This window comes from Amblyomma maculatum, chromosome 1 (assembly GCF_055883805.1).
Source record: "Amblyomma maculatum isolate TAMU_Amacu chromosome 1, ASM5588380v1, whole genome shotgun sequence".
Taxonomy (NCBI): Eukaryota; Metazoa; Arthropoda; class Arachnida; order Ixodida; family Ixodidae; genus Amblyomma; species Amblyomma maculatum.
In genome coordinates, this window is record NC_139344.1 from 33587958 (window position 1) to 33605931 (window position 17974).

General features: G+C 46.9%; 1 protein-coding gene across 6 annotated transcripts in view; it reads right to left on the reverse strand.

The window, feature by feature from the left end:
• Nucleotides 1-17974, reverse strand: part of stumps (DBB domain-containing protein stumps) — a 152925-nt gene that overhangs the window by 55622 nt on the left and 79329 nt on the right. For 5 of the 6 annotated variants that reach the window (XM_084587946.1, XM_084587941.1, XM_084587940.1 and 2 more), the window contains exon 2: nt 5131-5333. In XM_084587946.1, coding sequence (XP_084444072.1) covers nt 5131-5295 — 165 coding nt within the window. In that variant the 5' untranslated portion in view covers nt 5296-5333. Of the gene's footprint in view, nt 1-5130; nt 5334-7966; nt 8060-17974 lie in introns of those variants that run through there. The other variant, XM_084587944.1, reaches the window with a different exon arrangement.

Consider the following 17974-nt stretch of genomic DNA (forward strand, 5'->3'; position numbering starts at 1 on the left):
CGCAGTCAAACTGCCGCAGTTCGCAGAAACGCTCTCGGAGATGGCACGCCGATATCGCCAGGGACTCGGGTCAGAGCCGATCTGTCTCGGGTCGATATCCCTTTATTGCAACTTATAACGACATTTACCCTGTCCTGTCGTTTCCTCCTCGTAACTCATTTCCAATTACTGCTCGCAAGCTTATCCAACGAAGGTCAAACGCTTCTACTGATAAAAAAAAATAATAATAATAATAAGCTCAGCCCCTCAACCTTATTTGGTTTTTATTTGGAATAAAACTTTACACCGTTCAGTGTGTAATCATTTTGTGCCGTCTGTTACTACACGGTCGCGCCTTGCGCACGCACGTACAGAGGAGGAGGAGGAGAAAAGGAGAGCGGAAGGCAGGGATGTTAACCAGAAAAAATGAATTCCGGTTGGCTACCCTGCACTGACTGGGTTGTGACAGATTTTCTCTTCTTGGGCTCCAAGATTACCCCGGAAGGAGACTGCAGCCATGAAATTAGGAGACGCCTGCTTCTGGGAAAGAGAGCCATGGCTAGCCTTGACCGCCTAGTAAAGAGCAGAGACATTAGTCTGCCAACCAAGATCCGTATAACTCGTGCTATGGTCTTTCCAGTTGTGATGTATGGATGCGACAGTTGGACTGTGAAAAAGGCTGACCGCCGAAGAATTGACGCGTTTGAATAGTGGTGCTGGCGAAGACTCTTGAGAGTTCCTTGGACTGCCAGAAGATCAAATCAGTCGATATTGTCGACCATAAACCCTGACTGCTCATTGGAGGGTCAAATTCAGCTACTTTGGTCATCTGATGAGAAGAGAGGAGTCGCTGGAGAAAGATTTGATGTTGGGGAAGGTTGAGGGTCGCCGGAGAATGGGTAGGCAGCGAACGCAATGGTTAGGTGGCATCCTCGAAGCACTGCAGATGAAGTTATGTGATGTTAGGAAGATAGTGAGAGACCAGAAAGCGTGGCGTGACATGATCAATAGGGTCACGAAGAGTCGGACACGACTGAACGACTGAACTGAACTGACCCTGCACTGGGGAAGGGGAAAGGGGGATTAAAGGGGGAGGGTAGAAGATGAAGTTTTATAAAAGCGGGCGCCCTGGGCCAAAAGCAGATACGGAGCCAGGAAATGAAGTGCGAAAGCGAGCTGGTTGGCGGCAAGACCAAAGATTGGCCCTACCTATGAGGCTATGAATTAGCACGCCTGCACAAACCTGCAGAGCGGCACGGGGATGACAGGGGTGCTAGCACGTACAGGCGCGCAGATGCTCTCTTGGCAGCTAGGATGCAGCGGCAAGTGCTAACTAACACAAGCACTAATGCGACAAACCTAAGAGCTTGCCTGATTTATTTCTTCCTCACGCGAGTCCAAAAAGAAAAAAAAACAGTTAACCAGTCTAAACAGCGAGAAGAAAAAATCTGTGACAAAGACATTCGTCGACCGTTCTAAATTAAGGATTACGGTTAGGCGTGCGAAAACTCGGTTTAATTCGGTTTAGCTGTTGGTCGGTATTTGCTTTCTTTTTTTCTTTTTGCGGTAAGTTTCGATTTGGTTGCGCTTCGGATATACCCACATTAGGCAACGCGTTCACGTTCACGGCCTTTTCTCTCCCGTTCCAACTCAGCCCGCCGGGCCCGGCGCGCCTCTTCCCCGGTTCACTCGCCATCCTGGCGTGGTCTGCCGTTTAACATTTTAGAGTTTTTAATTAAATTTTCTTTTTTTTTTCTATTTTTAAACTTATTTTGTTGCTTTATTTATTTTTATTTTTCATTGGCAATTGGTTTACAGGAAAGGAAAGGCGCAGTATCTGTGGCGCAGATCTTGAAGGCCCGGTTAGACCTCGTGAAATAGTGCATTGGCACTACAATTTGCTTTGCATGTTACTGTTTTTATCAGCATGAAATTTAGCGACGAAGAATCAAAGTTGATGCACGGGCAATGACAGTAAGTACTGAACTTAATCTGGTGACAGCTTGAAGCTATGGTTGAAAATACGCATGATATGTATGTACTATACGTCCGAGTAATCCGTGGCTCCGACACGCTTTGAAAGACTCCGCGATGACGATGAGGCGGCGCCGAAGAGAATACGTGGCGAAAATATGCACATGAAAAGAAAACCCTCTGCATGCGCGAGAGAAAAAAAGGAAGACGCAAATCCGAGAATACCTCGCCGCTCGCAGCAGCGCACGAGGGCAAAGAAAACTCAGTCACGCAGCGAGTGTCATTTCGCGGAGGCATTCCTGAGGAGCGGGTGACCGTAACCGTGACGACGCCCGAGAAGCCGCCCCTGTCATTGATACAGCGCGATGCTAGAGGAACCCCGCGCGTTCCTTGTATGCCCGGTCTCGCATCTCCCCCTTCTACGAGGAAACCAGATACGCTGCAGCTACCGGCCGCGGAGCGAATAATTTAATATCGGGCAGAATGCGTCCTATTGGTTTTCTTATTACTATTGCTTTTTTAAGCTCACGGGGAATAAACGCCTTACCGCGTGCCCTGGGGCAGGGGGCTAGAGGGCCAATCGATAAATCATCGTCAAGCAACGACTGGGTGCGCAGGAAATGTGTAAAAAGCTGCTCCACAGACATCCTGAAACGGCTTTTTTATTTTTTTCTTAAACTGACAGCGCACTCCGTGGTGCTCAGCTGATGATGTCGTAAGTCACCACCTCGTCATCGCTCTATGCACCGCGAGTGTGTTGTACAACGTTAGACAGGATCCATCACAATGCACTTTTTCATGATGTCACACGGCAGGCAGCGTGCTTAAAATTATCGAGATATTTCTAACTCTTTTCTTCTCTTTTTTTTCTTTGGGTGGGAAGGGGGGGGGGGGGGGGGGTCGCGCAAAATAAGCCATCTACGACTTTCGAAAACCGCTTTTCGACCTTTTGTCGCGCGCTTTTCCGCCTGATAGGGCTGCCGCGGGGCCCTGGAGCAGATATGCATTAGGACGCAGCGACAAACTGGAATGCCCTGGCGCTGGGACCGACAGTCGCTAATCCTAACCCGTACAGATAAAACAAGCCTATCGTTAAAGGGTGTAGGTCTAAAGAGATAAGTAGCGCGTTGGGCTGTAACAGGCGCATGCTGCGTGTTAACAGCAGGTTGGAAGCGCTGAAAACGAGCAGCGCGAGGTCGGTCACAGCCTTAGCATACATGGCTCTCTCGATCATTTCCCAAGTTCGTTTCTCCTTCAGTCACGCAAAAACATATATGTTGCATAGCAGCATTAAGGCAATAAATATAGGCTGCCTCCTGGTCTGCGCTATGTGTTCTTTTTTTTTTCTTTAAAGAAACAAACAACAAATTTCACCTGCTAACCACACAAATACGGCACCAAAAAAGAAAAGGCCGACCCGAGCAAACAACATATCAATACCTTAAGCAGGCAAGAGTACACTCTAAATTGTGGGGTTTAGGCCCGTTCACACTTGCGACTAGCAGCGGTCGCGCGACCGTTTTGGTCCAAAAGCGACTGCCGCGGGCCGATCGGGCACTGCATGCTCGAATTTTCAGTCGCGCGACTACTAGCCGCAAACCATTTCACCAATCAGCGAGGTCCCGGAGTACTCGATCGAGCACCTTCTCAATGCAATTAAAGAATACCCCTATCTTTTCAACAAACGGCACCCGGAATTCAAAGGCAGGGAGAAGGATATGGCCTGGGAGGAGATAGGACTATCGGTTCGGACTATCCGGTAAGTACCATGAACTTTTGAGAAATGGGTTTTTCACGCAGGTGCAACATTTTATATTGACACCACGGTGATCAACACAGTCTATTCGTCGTCGGCGTTCTCCTGGAAACACGAGAGAGCGGCATGCGCACGGCCTCGCCTGAAAAAGCTCAAGTGTCTGGCAAGCGGCCGCTACCGACGTTCGCTGTCATCGCACCCAACTGTGCCTGACGAACGAGAAGGCGACAGTCGCAAGTGTGAACATCGGTAGTGGCGAGTTCCTCTCCTGCGCGACCTCATCTAATCGCAAGTGTGAATAGACCTATAATGTACTAAAGCGACACACAGGCAGAGTTGGACGTAACTGATTACGCGTAATTAATTACATTTTTATGTAAAACAATTCATCACTTTTTCAAACAGTAACCTTTCGAGTAATTCAATTATATTTTTCTGTGACTGGGGGGGGGGGGGGGGGGGATTACCAGTAACCAATTACTTCTTTGCAAAAAGGCTACAGTACAGGGGCGAAACCTCAGTGACAACGTCCTTGCGTCAAATTGTTCGGCCACACGACGGTGCGCGCACGGCTTGGCTGAACACTGTAGGCTGACCACGCGCACAATCGACGGACGATGCAGGCAGCTCCACCAGCTTTTGGGCGAAGAACTGGATTTCTTTAGCTTTTCGGCAACCTTCTCTGCAACCAAGCGCGGTTCTTCACTGAGGGCGTAGAAGCTATGGCATCCAAGAATTGTGCAACTACAAGCGGGTGCGCAAGGCTTTGGTACAGCATACGCCGCATAACACCGTCCTACCCTCCAGCGCTTACACTGAGAGAGTGCTGAGCGTATCATCTGATGTCTTCACAAGGACACGTCGCCATATCAGCGACCACTTCGGAAAACAACTGCTGCTGAAAATTAACAACAAAAATTTCAAGCAAGCCCCAAATAGCTTATTGCAGTTTGGGAGAGAGTCTGCGTTATGGCAGATACGCTCAAAGAAAGGTAACGCAGTAGTAATCGGTTACTGTTCTGCTATTATTCAGTTACTTGCGTGATGCTATAAGTGACCTCTGTAATGACGCAGTAATTGTAATCGGTTACTTATTTTCTGTAACGTGCACAACGCTAAACCCGGCTATCAGGAACGCTGCAGGCTTCAGACTGCGGTCACGAGCGGCTTTTCGCGTTGAGCCTCGGTCGAATCGTGACCGTCGCAGCCGGGATTGTACTCAAGTCCTCCGCCACAGCAACCGGGTGCTCTCACCACTGAGCCACCGCGGCAGATAACAATACCAGAGGGCGATGCTCTAAACCCGGTATTCAGACGGCGCGGAAACTTGCTCAATCCGGCAAGCGGTCACACACAGTCCACTGCCTGTTACAGCGGCGGCCGAGGACCATTTCTGATGGGCCATCAGTCGTCTCTCTCACCTTCGCTGCGCCCAAGGCCTTGGCCCTGTCCTGCGGCAAAGGTAGCGAGATGGCGTCCAGGGCTTCCTGGGTGACGCTGAGCTCCTGCTGCTGGAAGCAATCGGTGAGGTAGGTGACCCAGTCACGGCCATCGTTGCAGAACAGCGTGCTCACGTCGGCCGCCATGCCCAGGCGCTGCAACGGCCCAGACGCGTCTGCGGGCCCTGCGACGACGAGGCGACCCAAACACGTCAGCACATTGAAACAGCTGACTACAGGTAAAAGAGGTTCTAACAAGGAGCGAGTAGAAAGAACAGCTGAAAGAAGCAGCGATTAAGATCAAAACGCGTAAATGGGTCGCTTAATTAAAGCGCTATTAATTAAAAAAAAAACCTTTCATGAATATAAGGAGCATGTGAACCAGGCACGTACCTAACTGGACAAAGAAATAGGAAGCGCAAAAGAGACGATCACTACCTCCTTCCCCCTCCTCCGTAGCAACCAGCCCACCATTGGTTCTCATGGTCTTGGCAGTGATAGAAGGGAATGTCCCTATAACCGCTGTTACTCTTGCCTGTTCTGTAGAAATCTGACCCCGCCTCATATATTTCGCCTACTACTTGTGGCGACACAACAGCCGTTAGGTTATGAAACTGAAACCGCAACTGCACGAGGGAAGAAATTCAAGCATATATTAGTGGACGTAAGCGAATTTCACATGGTGTCCATGCATGCTTAGCCCACACGCATTATACAAAAAAAAAAAAAAATCACACTACAAAAAATTTGGCATCTTTACTGCTTCAGAGCATACACATGGGCTATGAGGGATGTCGTAGTGAAGTGCTCTGGAACGCAACCACTTGAAATCACACTGCTCGTATGCACGGAGGTTTTTGCCTTTCGCCTTTAGCAAAAACAGCCGCTGCAGCCAGGATTCGATCCTGCTACTGCTCAGCAACCGAATGCCACCATGGCAAATAAATTACGTTATTCAGATAAACGCCATTTTTACACTTGCACTCGAATAGTAGCCGAAAGGAGTCACATGGTAGTCTTAGTCGCTTATACGACATAAAAAGACAACACAAATCGTTACCCGGGACGGGCATTGCCAAAAACCGAACTAATTTTGTGAATTTTATACACCTTAAACTTGGAGAAGTAGAGAACCTCGATACGTGCATAACGACCACCCGTTTCCGCCTCTTTTTGCAGTCAGGCACACAGGTGAAGGCCGTTAATTTTCAGGAAAATCTGCAAAGTGCAGAGCGCTCAGTACAACTATGAGGAGTATTACGCAGACGCCACACGAGAGGGACGAAAAAGGGGGGCAAGTATGACGGAGCTACTGCCGGGGCGGAAGGAGATATAGGCGTATCCGTACACAAAACGCATTGCTCTTCCCCGCGCATTGCGACACACACCGCATAGCAGCACACAGCACGATATCGAGAGCCAGCTACAAAACGAATTCCGAAAGTATAGACCCGTTCCGTGTCCGTCGCCCCCATCTATATCTATAAAATTACGTACGTCGTTGACAGCTGCTGCTACCCATTATGTGCAAACAAAAATGGTTACTTGGTTCATCGTGAGACGCTTTGCTCCAACGAGCTTTCATCATCATCATCATCATCAGCCTGACAATACCTAGCTTTGTTGCCCTTCAAATCTACAGCCTCTGTTACTGCCGGGGCCTGGACATCGAGCCAGTTTTCCGTAGCAATCAGGGGAATGTAGGCATACATTTCTGAGCCAGTGAATCCACCAGCGCGAACTATAGCACGTTTCACCGGGAGTCGAAACATTGTGAAAACAACACAAATTTTTCACTCACTCATTCTGGAACTACAGCTCGAAGTTTATAAGTTCCTGCGTTTATAAAATACAATTCTATCTGTCCTCAACAGAACAAAAAGCCGACATTTTCTAAATTTGCCACAGAAGGGACACCAACGACTAATCTAACAAGTTCCACGTGGTCGCGATTTGTTAATAAAAAAAATTTACAACCGCAAAAAAGGATGGCACCGATTGTTGCTAATGTAAAGTTTCGTTAACGCGAATAAACAAACCAAGCCGCCGTGATTGACCATTACAGCAAAGTCCACGGCAATAATAATGCGCATTAATGCTGGGCATCCTACGAAAAGCATTTCGACAATTTGTCATGGCCGGTGGGAGGCAGGTAAACTGGTTAGAAATTGGCGGAAAACTCAAGACATTCCTATATATTAGAAAGGCTCCTTTTTTCTCTCTCTCTCTCTCTCTCTCTCTCTCTCTCTCTCCGTGCCCGTCTGCTTTCCTCTTACATGCATATTAAATGAATCTTAATCCCACTAAACCTTCACGCAAGGTATAAAGAGAAAGAGTAAACGTCATTCCGAAGTATGAATTGTCAATGTGCATTTCCCGCTTCATCAGTTCAATGCCCGTTAAGAACAGAACGCGGTAGTGAGCGAATAATCGTTCGCCACAACGGCTGCACTATGTTCGAGGAGTAAACACTTGATATGAGGTCAAGACGCACTACAGTCAGCGTAGCGGAGCGGCCATTGTCGCTAGCGAACGTTTTGGAAACTATATAGCTCGTCGAAGTTACAGCGAGAGCAACAGACTCAGCTAAATACATTACGGTCAACCAAACACGTTACATCAAGGACATCGCTATTCATTTGCGACAACAAACCAACAGACGCCGAATAGCAACCGCCCACAAAACGAATCGCGGCAGAGCGGTCGCAACGTCATGCAGTGGCACGACGTCGCGTTCAAACACTCGCTGCTCCTCATGACGGTAATCGAGCCCTTCCGCTACAGACCAAACTCGTAAGCACCCAGCGTAAACACGTACCGTTTCCGTCCATTTTGTGGGACACGCAGTGGTGATGTGGCGGCAGCATTGGGCAGCGTGCAAACCCTTTCGCGACATGCGCGTGCGGACGCGTTAAATGAAATCCGGAGCAGGAACTAGCGCGGTTTCCAGCGCCGCCGCTTGCGGTTTCCGGAGCCTAGAAGGGGCTCTTGGCACGGGATGTGATTGCGTCGGGGAACCCCAACCCGCTGCGTCGACAGGGAGACACGGCTGACACGTCTGCAGCAGCCTTCCTGCTCCCGGCCAGACACCGCCAAGGCAACCCTGTGTCTTGAAGATCACCCTGGTTCCGTCTGTTACGCGACTCGTCCCCGAAGCCCGGTCCCAAACAACCCCATGGCCTTACGGCTACGACGCCGGCAGTAACAGCGATGGGCTCGCTAGGGTCAATCGCTTCATCGTGTACGAGATCCACTACCCTCCGCGGTTGTATCACGTCACACGTACTGCATAGTATACAGATGAACAGCCGGAGGATGATCGGGCAAAGACTATCCATGGTCGCAAAAAAAAAAAAAAAAAAAAAAAAAAAAAAAAGTCCAGACTACTGTTTTGAAATATCTGCTGCTGTATTTAGGAAGTCGCCGTCTTCGCGACATTCAGGCAGCATACTGGATCACCTCTTTATTTTAGACTCTGCCAGAACAAGTTGGCCGCACGCACATTTTTGTATTCAAAAACTTCCGCCTAAGCAGCTGTGTTCAGTCTCTCCTCAGGGAAAGGGTACTATAACTATCAAATATATCTGCGGAGTTTTCTTTTTTTAAGTATAGATACGAAGTTAAGGTTATTATCAGGGATACTACAGCCGATATGATAATTTCTCGCCAGCAGCCGTACTGTTTACCTAGTCCAATGTACAGGACAGTGATGAACTGTCACAAAAATATGGGCCAATTACATATGATTCTCATGCAAACATTTTTCTACGATAAGCCTTCATAAACAAACGGGGTCTAAAAGCGGTTTATCTGTCATCCTGGTGAAATATAACTACATAGCTGGCCTTGTATGTAGAAAAAAACGCAATATGGACGGCTATTCATTTTCACGTGGTCGGGTTCATTTACGGACTATACTCTGGCGAAGGACATATCGAAGAGAGGGTTGAAGGTTGGTTTTGTTTCTATCTCGGTACAAAGTACCATTGAGAGAGGATGCAGACCGAGTTCGTTTCAAGGATTTTGCAAAAGTCAGCCCTAAACTGTCAATTCCGCCAATTTTGCAATATATGTCGTGAAACTAGGCAGTTAAAACGGCATTTGTTACCATTCAGCCGAGACTGAATATTCTTAACGCTTGTACCCATGTATTACACGTCTGACTGGTCAAACACCATATATCAAGAAAAAAGGTTATACCTATGATGCGGCAAGCATAAGAAATAATGCAAATGATGTTCATGCTGTTCGAGCCACCTCAGCGCTCACTATAGTATTTGCTGCGTGCAGGCATATTTGGGATACTTTCAACAGGGCTATTCAAGCAACGCAAAATAAGAGCCGCGGTGTTCGCCGTATTCGAGTTAGTAACGCAGATCACTCACGCTCGAACGATGCTTGTAGTAGCCATCATATACAGCTCGAAACCATTCACGCCATTCGCATCTCAGGCTATAAAGCATCGTATATTTTGTGACCAGATTTCTATATTACTTCCTCGGGGCAGCAGCGGACTTAATTAGCCAGAAAGCACTACGTCAGTCAAAATGCGCTCATGTATTCACAAGGCATTAAAAATGTGTTCTAATGTTAACTAATCTGCAGATGTCAGTCACGTACAGGTAGATTTTAAGGAAGTGCGCTAAATATAAGATCATGAACTTTTTATTAATTCATGTTGGTTCTAGCTTATCAATTAAAAACGACTGTAAACTAGGCGTCGTAGTACATAGAAACAGTATACTTTTTGTATACTTTGCAGAATGCTATGTTTGTAGCGAGCAGCTAGACCAAGCGCAATAGTAGTATTACCATGTTCCAGCGACGGTGGCGGTGCCGCATGGTCGTTGACAGGTGCAGTGGGACGGAGACCGATCTCCGCATCGTAGGCTGCCGCAGCGTGAAGATGTGCGTAAGAAACTGAAAAATTTTCATTATTTCATGATTTCGGATTAAGTTAACGTTCTAAACAGCTAGCTATAACTGTTCCTCTCACCAGAAAAGCGTTGAAAATATTGTCGAGTGGGTTAGCTTAGTCAGCAGGGCGTTTCAGCCATGACCAATGTGCTTCACAGCGAAGAAGTGAGAAGTGTCATCAGCGCTTTCCTTTTGAGAGGTTTGCTCATTATGTAAGGAATACAGCGAATAGCGTGATAGGGACCAATTTTCGACCGACCGCAGCAGTGCGAAACCAGTGCACAAAATGCGTAGTAACGTTTGAATGATGAACTCATATCTCAGAGATATATTATGCAAATACAAAGCGCAATATATATTTTGTGCCAGGCATTTCCAACAAGAAAAGAAAAAGCGTTTTTTCTTCCTTCTTTCAGTTCTGCGCGCGCCTCACTCCGCTCCGCATTACCGTATAGTACACTAGGTGACATCTATGAACAATGTTTTCATCTAAGTGGCGAGTGATTCGTAGTCACCCTTATTCTGTCGAGTCATGCTTCGTCATGTTAAATTTTTCTCAGTCATTTTAGCCAAACTTAATTTTGATGAGTCATACTTGGCCATCTTTAATTTTGCTGTGCCATACTTAATGACCTCTATTTTGACAATCCAAGCTTAGCCCGAGTCTCCTTTAATTTGTTGCATCATGCTTAGTCATCTACATTCTGCCGAGTCTCACTTAGTCATTATGCCATGAGTCATTGTTTGCTTCAGCCGTCATTAGAATTCTTATCTGCTACCAGTCCCCCCCACCTGCTGTTACTCCATTAAAAACTAGCCGCTGTAATGGGCAAAACAGCAGCGCGCACGAGAGCAGGAACACGCTGCAAAAAAAGAGCGCATTAAACCTTGGTTGCAAGTGTTCGCGACAGTTTTCACAAAGTAAATAAGGTTGCTCGGGAATGTGTGATTACTGAGGTGCACATTCGGTGCGCATCTTGACTTTCAGCATTTATTTCAGCCGTATAATAATGATGCTTATATTTCATACCCTCAGGTAAAGACGGGCGGCTGATCATCTAAACTCCAAACTTGACAAATGTCACGGTGTGAAGAAACCGCTTTCCTTAGAGACTCGCGATTGGGAAACTATGTCTAGATGAGTAGGTGTGCCGACCGACAAGGCGTAAAGCGTAGATCCACGCATCCCCCGCCTCGTGATAAGACAGCTAATGCTCTGTTCCGTTTGGCTTATGATATGCGGGGTTTAACGCCCTAAAGCGACTCACGCTCATTTTTCTTCTCAGAGGAAAAGGAAAAGCGCAAATCCTTTTTCAGCCGTAGCGGGCCGGGCCGTATTGCTATGCGTACGAAGTGATTGGGAAATGGCATAATGGCGAATAAAGAGAATGGAGATTTGACAGGAGAGAAGGTGGTTTGATGGGGAAAGGACATAAGCGAGGAGAGATATCTGTGAGGAATGGGCAGGATGAGATCATCACCAGCGAAGGGCCTCCATAGCGCTACTGGAGGGGCATTTCCGGATGCGTTACTGAGTTGTATCCCACTGAAGGCAGTACAGGCATGATGTTGCGGCATGGGGGCCGCAGAACCTCGTCCCCGAGCCGCATTACTCAATCTTGACCTCGTAGCGGCGCTACCACGTCCCCTTCCGCCACGTCGCGCTGGAGTCGTAGCGTCACCTGTAGGAACTGGAACGGCCGAATAATTTGTATTTAATAAGAAAATGATTTATCATTAGGGTCATTTGCGAAATTGCGAGGCTCATATAGGAAAGGTGACTAAATGCAGTCGTTATTTCGCACACGGTAAACGCAGCTACACTAGTTGTCTCCGCGTCAGCATCGAAGCTTTGCGATGGAAGCTATATAGATAACGAAATTCTCAGCAGAACGTGTTGAAATAATTGATTTATTGCGTGTCGATACGTTAGCTGTGTTAAGGGTACAAATAGCGTGAGTGAATAGAAGTTTTTAGTTCGGCGTACGCAGTGACTCGGTGGATAACGAATGCGCATGCTCAGAACGATATGCATCTCGGCGCGTCTTGCAGCCGTACGCGCGCTACAAAGTGCAGTGTGCGCAGACGGGATGCGTTGACAACATGGCGACGCGCTACTCGCCCATATCGGAACTGTGGTACTCGCTACATGTTGCCGCTGCATTCTTCGAAGCGACAGCTCGCTCTGTATGGCGGCGTTTGTTTATTGTTCGCACTCTCATCCACACGAGAAGGTATAAGCAACAGTTAGCTGATTTTTTTTTTTTTTCAGACATTTTGGAGATTAGCAGGCTGTTAGGCCTAACATGCGTGGGCGTTCGCCATATCCAAGCTCTGGCCATGACGACACGCAGTCCTCCAGTTTCTTGTCGTATTTTACATTTTCTAGAATTTCTGCGCTTTTTCTTCTTGGAACAAAAAGAATGCTGGAAGTGAAACCATTCTTGTCGTCAGTAATAACGGATAAAAGGTTCTTAAACTTAACCCTCGTGTGATTTGATTTATTATCACTATGTGGCCCCACTGCATGCACGCTTACTTGAGGAACGCTGCGGCGCGGCAAACAAACAGCCTGCAAACGTTTTGCAATGGGCGCACGTTATGAGTATGGTAAGCGCAAGTAGCGTAACACTGTGGCGCCGCCACAAGCAGGGAGCCAATAGCCAATGACACAAAGGAAAGTATAGGGAACTTCTCGTTTTGTGTTGATTAATGTGAAGTAATAATGTAATCGTGAAGATCATCGATTAGAAATTAGAATGAAAATACAACTATACATGAAGCCGGTGTGTCTTCCACTTTCCTATGTGTAATCTACCCTTGGGAGTGTTCGGCAGCGCTACCATCGACCATAGCGGCGGGCGTGGAACGTCCTGTGATACCGCGAACGTCACGTGGAACGTGCTCTGACGGAGGAGGGTGGGAGCTGTGTCAACCCTCTTGCATTAACTATGACGTCAAGGCCGTCAGATTTGAAGCCCTCGTTAAGCTAATCAGGAAAATGAAGGAAAAACAAAGGGTCTCGTTATGTGTGAGAGCCCTGAGAGCAAGTCGCGACTTTCTTTAGCTCTGGTCAAAAGTAGCTTTTTCCTGTATTAGTAATGGTGTTGCTGATGGTGGCGGGGGCAATAAAGATACATTCAAGGGCTTTGTATCTAAAGAGTATATTAATTAAATTAAATGAAAATATAAAGGCCGGCAAAACGCTGGAAAATCACATGCATAATGTCGTCGCTATGACGACAGTGTACTCTTTAAATCGTTAGGCTTAGAGCAAAAACACCAGTTTACCTAAAAAAACAATGACCATTTCCCACCTATATCATTAAGCAGGAGTGAGAATGCCAAAAATTAAAGCGAATACAACCATTCAAATCGAGATATTACATCGAAGAAAGCAACGGCGACGCTGTATCTGGCTCGAAGCGGGCGGGCAAGGCGCCGCCATACTGTCAACGCAAATGGCGCTGGCCTGCGTACGAACACAAGGTGCCCGGGATCGCACTTGCTCACCCGCCCTTACAAGATCATTGCGTACGCTAAGCCGCCGCGGGCGCACGCAAGTCCAGGATTCTGGGACAGCTTTTAACTGTGAAGCAACTTCGGGATATTATGATACTGTTATACACGTGTTGATGTGAATTTTCTGAGCTTCCGACGCAGGGCAAAAACTTGCTTTTAAAAATTTATTCTTGCATTCGCGACAAATAGTTCAAGTTTTCACCAGAAAACAATAGTGCTGCGTTCTAAAGTAAGTGTTAGGCAACTGTGGAACATTGTAAAATACTTTTACGAACATACTACTATAATCTAAAAGCACTTGCTGCTGGGCTAGTTGGTTTTGGTTCATAATTAAAATAGTTTAAGGCGCAAAAAGCAGACAAACACAAAGGTAAGTGACTTCGTCCCGTCACTTACCTTTGTGTTTGTCTGTTTTTTGCGCCTTAAACTATTTTAATACTAATATAAAGTCTCTAAGCTTCATGCGGGTACCAAAATTTTGCTTCTGAAATCTCTGCTGTGCACACAACAAATAGCTGTCATAGTAAACGAATGGAGTCCGTTTTTTAGAATTAACATCAAAAAACGAAAAGCCTGTCGAGGGTAAATCTGCAGATATATTGATTGTTATCGCGACGTTAAACATTATGATAAAACAAATTACGTTCAAGAACTCTTGCCAAGAAAATGTTCAAAAATGTTTAGTTCGACTAAAACGTCTGATAAACGCGGTGGAGAGAGACCTTGCAGAGTGATCGTTTCTATCCGCTGCCAGCACGCGTCAAGCGCCTCAGCTCAGCCTATAGATGGGGCGGCATTTCTGGGGAACAAGTATGGGAAAAGCAGGGCGAAATTAGCAACGCACCTGAGTTGCAACGTCGGCCTCGGCCACGACCACGGCCACGGCCTCGGCCTCGGCTGAGGTCTAGAGGAACGCAGCTCTTCGACCCACGCATGGCTCGACAGGTCCCGACGCACGTCTCGAATATGGCCCCCCCCTCAACCGACTGCCTATGCGCGACTGTTCTGCGACGCAGAAAGTAGAAGAGCGGACGTCCGCGTCTCCAGTTCTCGCGTCTCCCATTTCGCACCTCTGTTCGGTGCGTGCCGCCAGTGCCGAAAGCCACAAAAGCCGCACGTCACTAGGGAAGTAACTGGAGGCTCTGGTCCCAGTATAGTCCTCAGTCCTCTCGTGACAACGCAGTCGTCTCCGGCTATGACATGCGCGCACGACTGATCGAAAGTAGAGAACGCAGCTAGGAACGCGAAACGCCTATCCGGTCTTTCTTTCTTTCTTTCTTTCTTTCTTTCTTTCTTTCTTTCTTTCTTTCTTTCTTTCTTTCTTTCTTTCTTTCTTTCTTTCTCTTTTCTGCCTTGAAATAAAACCTAGTGCATTTAGGCCCATTCCGTCAAGTAACTTAGCCGTGCGGCATGAAGAATCAGCGTTGAAATGCGCAATGAGATCAGTTATACATAGGGGGTTGGACTTCTCGGTTTAAACCGAAAAACGCCGTTAAAGGTACGCCGAAAGCATTTTAAGAAGTTCCGTTTAAACCGAAAAAGGTCAGTACCTTTTCATGCACACCACGAACTCTCAATGACGGAAGAAAATTACAACAGTATTCAATCCAGTGTATGATGTGAGACAGTGGGATCGTTGGTTTAAGTACATCGGTTGAGGGTTTTGACGCATTGTTCATGCTATCACGAATGGGGGGAAAATGGCAGCCGTTCTTCCCGACCCTCATAGATATGCCAAGCGCAATTGCAAGTGCCTGTGGCGAGGCAGGCACTTCGAGGGGCGAAGGACAGACATGAGAATTTGCAGCGCAAGTGTATCCAGGAGATCGCGGAGACCAAAGCCCGCCAGTTTCTTTTCGCTCGCAGGCTTTGGTCGATTTCTTAGACACAAGCCGAAAGAAGCGCGTTTCTTTTTTAAGTAATCTGATTTATGCAAAAATTTGACCGTAATAAATAATTTTCAATTACTCCTTTGTCAAACGTGTGAATTTATCTTTTACATATGCGTTTTGTCTTAACGCTAATTTTCATCGTGACAATAGCATTTTCTTCCAGATTCTTAGCTGTATATATGAGAAACAATGCATTAAATAAAAGTGGATAAAACAACGTGCAAGAAAAAAAAAAGCCAAAATGTACACTACGTCACTTTTAACTATACACGGATGCCTTTATCTCATAAAAATGAAAAACGATATTTATTCAGCAGAAAATAATAATAATAACCGAAAAAAAAAACCGGAAGTTGTGTTTGCAAATGAACACCGAAAAAAGTCAGCGGAATAAGAAAATAAAAACCGAAAACTACACTATAGTAGCAGCAATACCGACGCTTACGCGTACGCACTGATGAGTGCCCTTGCGAGAGCTACAGAGATGTGAGGCTATTGAGGCAAGATGATGTGGTGATCCAACTCCTCACCCTCACAGCGAACACGGTGCCCCCCTCCCCCCTTCATTTCGAGAGAAAAGCTCTTCTGTGGGCCAAGGGTCCTCAAGAGCGGGAGAGACCATGAGGCATGGATCCACGTCGGGCGGACGAGTCACATCTCAACCGAAAATAGCGCACACCGCCAACAACATCTGTGCCGAACGTGGTAGTTCTCAGGACGATCCGGGCGAGGTAGTGCATTTATTGCACCGGCCATGTAGCAGCATGAAGGCGATTATGAGCCGACAACTGGTATAAGTCGTTGCTGCTTAATCGCTCTTTTTAATCCTTGGGACAACAATGTGCCATGTTTGTCGAACTTTATTGCGCAATCAAGGCCTAGTAAATGCACTCGCTCGATGCACGGAACTAGCAAAAGCAGTTGAACAATCCCGCTGAAGAGAATGGCTTAAAATCTCGCTAATTCCCGCGAAATGAGATCGACCCAGTGAAGCTTCGAGATCGATCGGCACTGCGCTTGAGGTCGGGGCTCGATTGCTGCGTTTTTGCGAGCGGCAGCCAAAACAAAAATCGCCATATGCTAGTGACAAATGGTTACTTAACGCAAACTGTCCTCAACCGTGTTCCAGCCTTTGTGACGCCAAGTTTACTGAACTCTCAATTTATAATTTGTAAATGCGTGCCTGTACCATTTCCGCTATATCTGCTCGTTACTGATGTATGTCCGTCAATTTCAATTTCGGTCAAGGTCAATTTCGGCACATTTACTTTTCTTTTTTTTTTTTTTTTTTTTTTTTACAAAACCAGCTCGCACTCGGTACTCAATTAGCTGGAATTGGAAGGTGCACAATACAGCGCCTAAAAATGCATGTTCGCTAACAGCCCAACCGTCACGCAAGACAAAACCCTAACCCCGCCGGGGTGGCGCAGTGGTTACGGCGCTCGACTACTGTTCCCAAGGACGCGGGATCGAATCCCGGCCTCGGCGGCCGCTTTTCGATGGAGGCGAAAAGCAAGGCGCCCGTGTGCTGTGCGATGTCATTGCACGTTCAAGAACCTCAGGTGGTCTAAATTTCTGGAGTCATCCACTACAGCGTCTCTCATAGCCTGAGTCGCTTTGGGACGTTAAACCCAGCAAACCAAACCAGACAAAACCCCGCAATAGAAATAACCGTCAGAAATTCCCTGCCATATTCGACGATACTAAAAATCGATTCAAACTTTTAAACATGTATAGACCACGGAACGTACCGTTTTTTCCAAAAGTAACCAGGCTGCGTGTTCTGCTTCTCAGACGGGTAGCAGAGAATACGTATCACTTCTGATTCTGTAAATCTGTGCAAAGTAAAAGCGAGCTCCTGTCCTGATCACTTCTTAGCAAGTTGTGATCCTCTGGAAATCAACTTTGGCTTTAGAATATAAGCGAGAAGCAAAACATGTTGCCTGGTTACTTTCGGCAAAGACGGTACATCAGAAGAAGACGGTACATGTTTTCCCCACTGGTTTAGTTATGGTCTTCAATATTTAGAACCGAACATCAAGCATCCAACGCCTGGTATCAGTATGGGTTGCATTATACTGTAAAACATATGGCTCTTTTTTTCCCTCGACAAAAAAAAAAAAAAAAAAGTCGGCATTTGAAGCCCTCACCAAACGACTGGCGCTGAGTGAAAATGCCCCCTGTTTCACATTGTTCGTCTGTGATAGAAGCAACTAATCGTCGGTAGAAGCTCCCTGCGGCGGCTCAGTGATCACGAAGCTTGAATCCCGGCCGCGGAGGCCGCTTTTCGATGGAGGCGAAGATCAAGGCGCCCGTGTGCTGTGCGATGTCAGTGACCGTTAGAGAACCCCGGGTGGTCGAAACTTCTGGAGCCTTCCACGGTGTCTCTCATAGGCTGTGTCGCTTTGGGACGTTAAACCTCACAAACCAAACTAAACCAAATGTGACTACGCGTGTGAAACCTTTTTTATTTGAATTTCAACCTTTCCACAGTT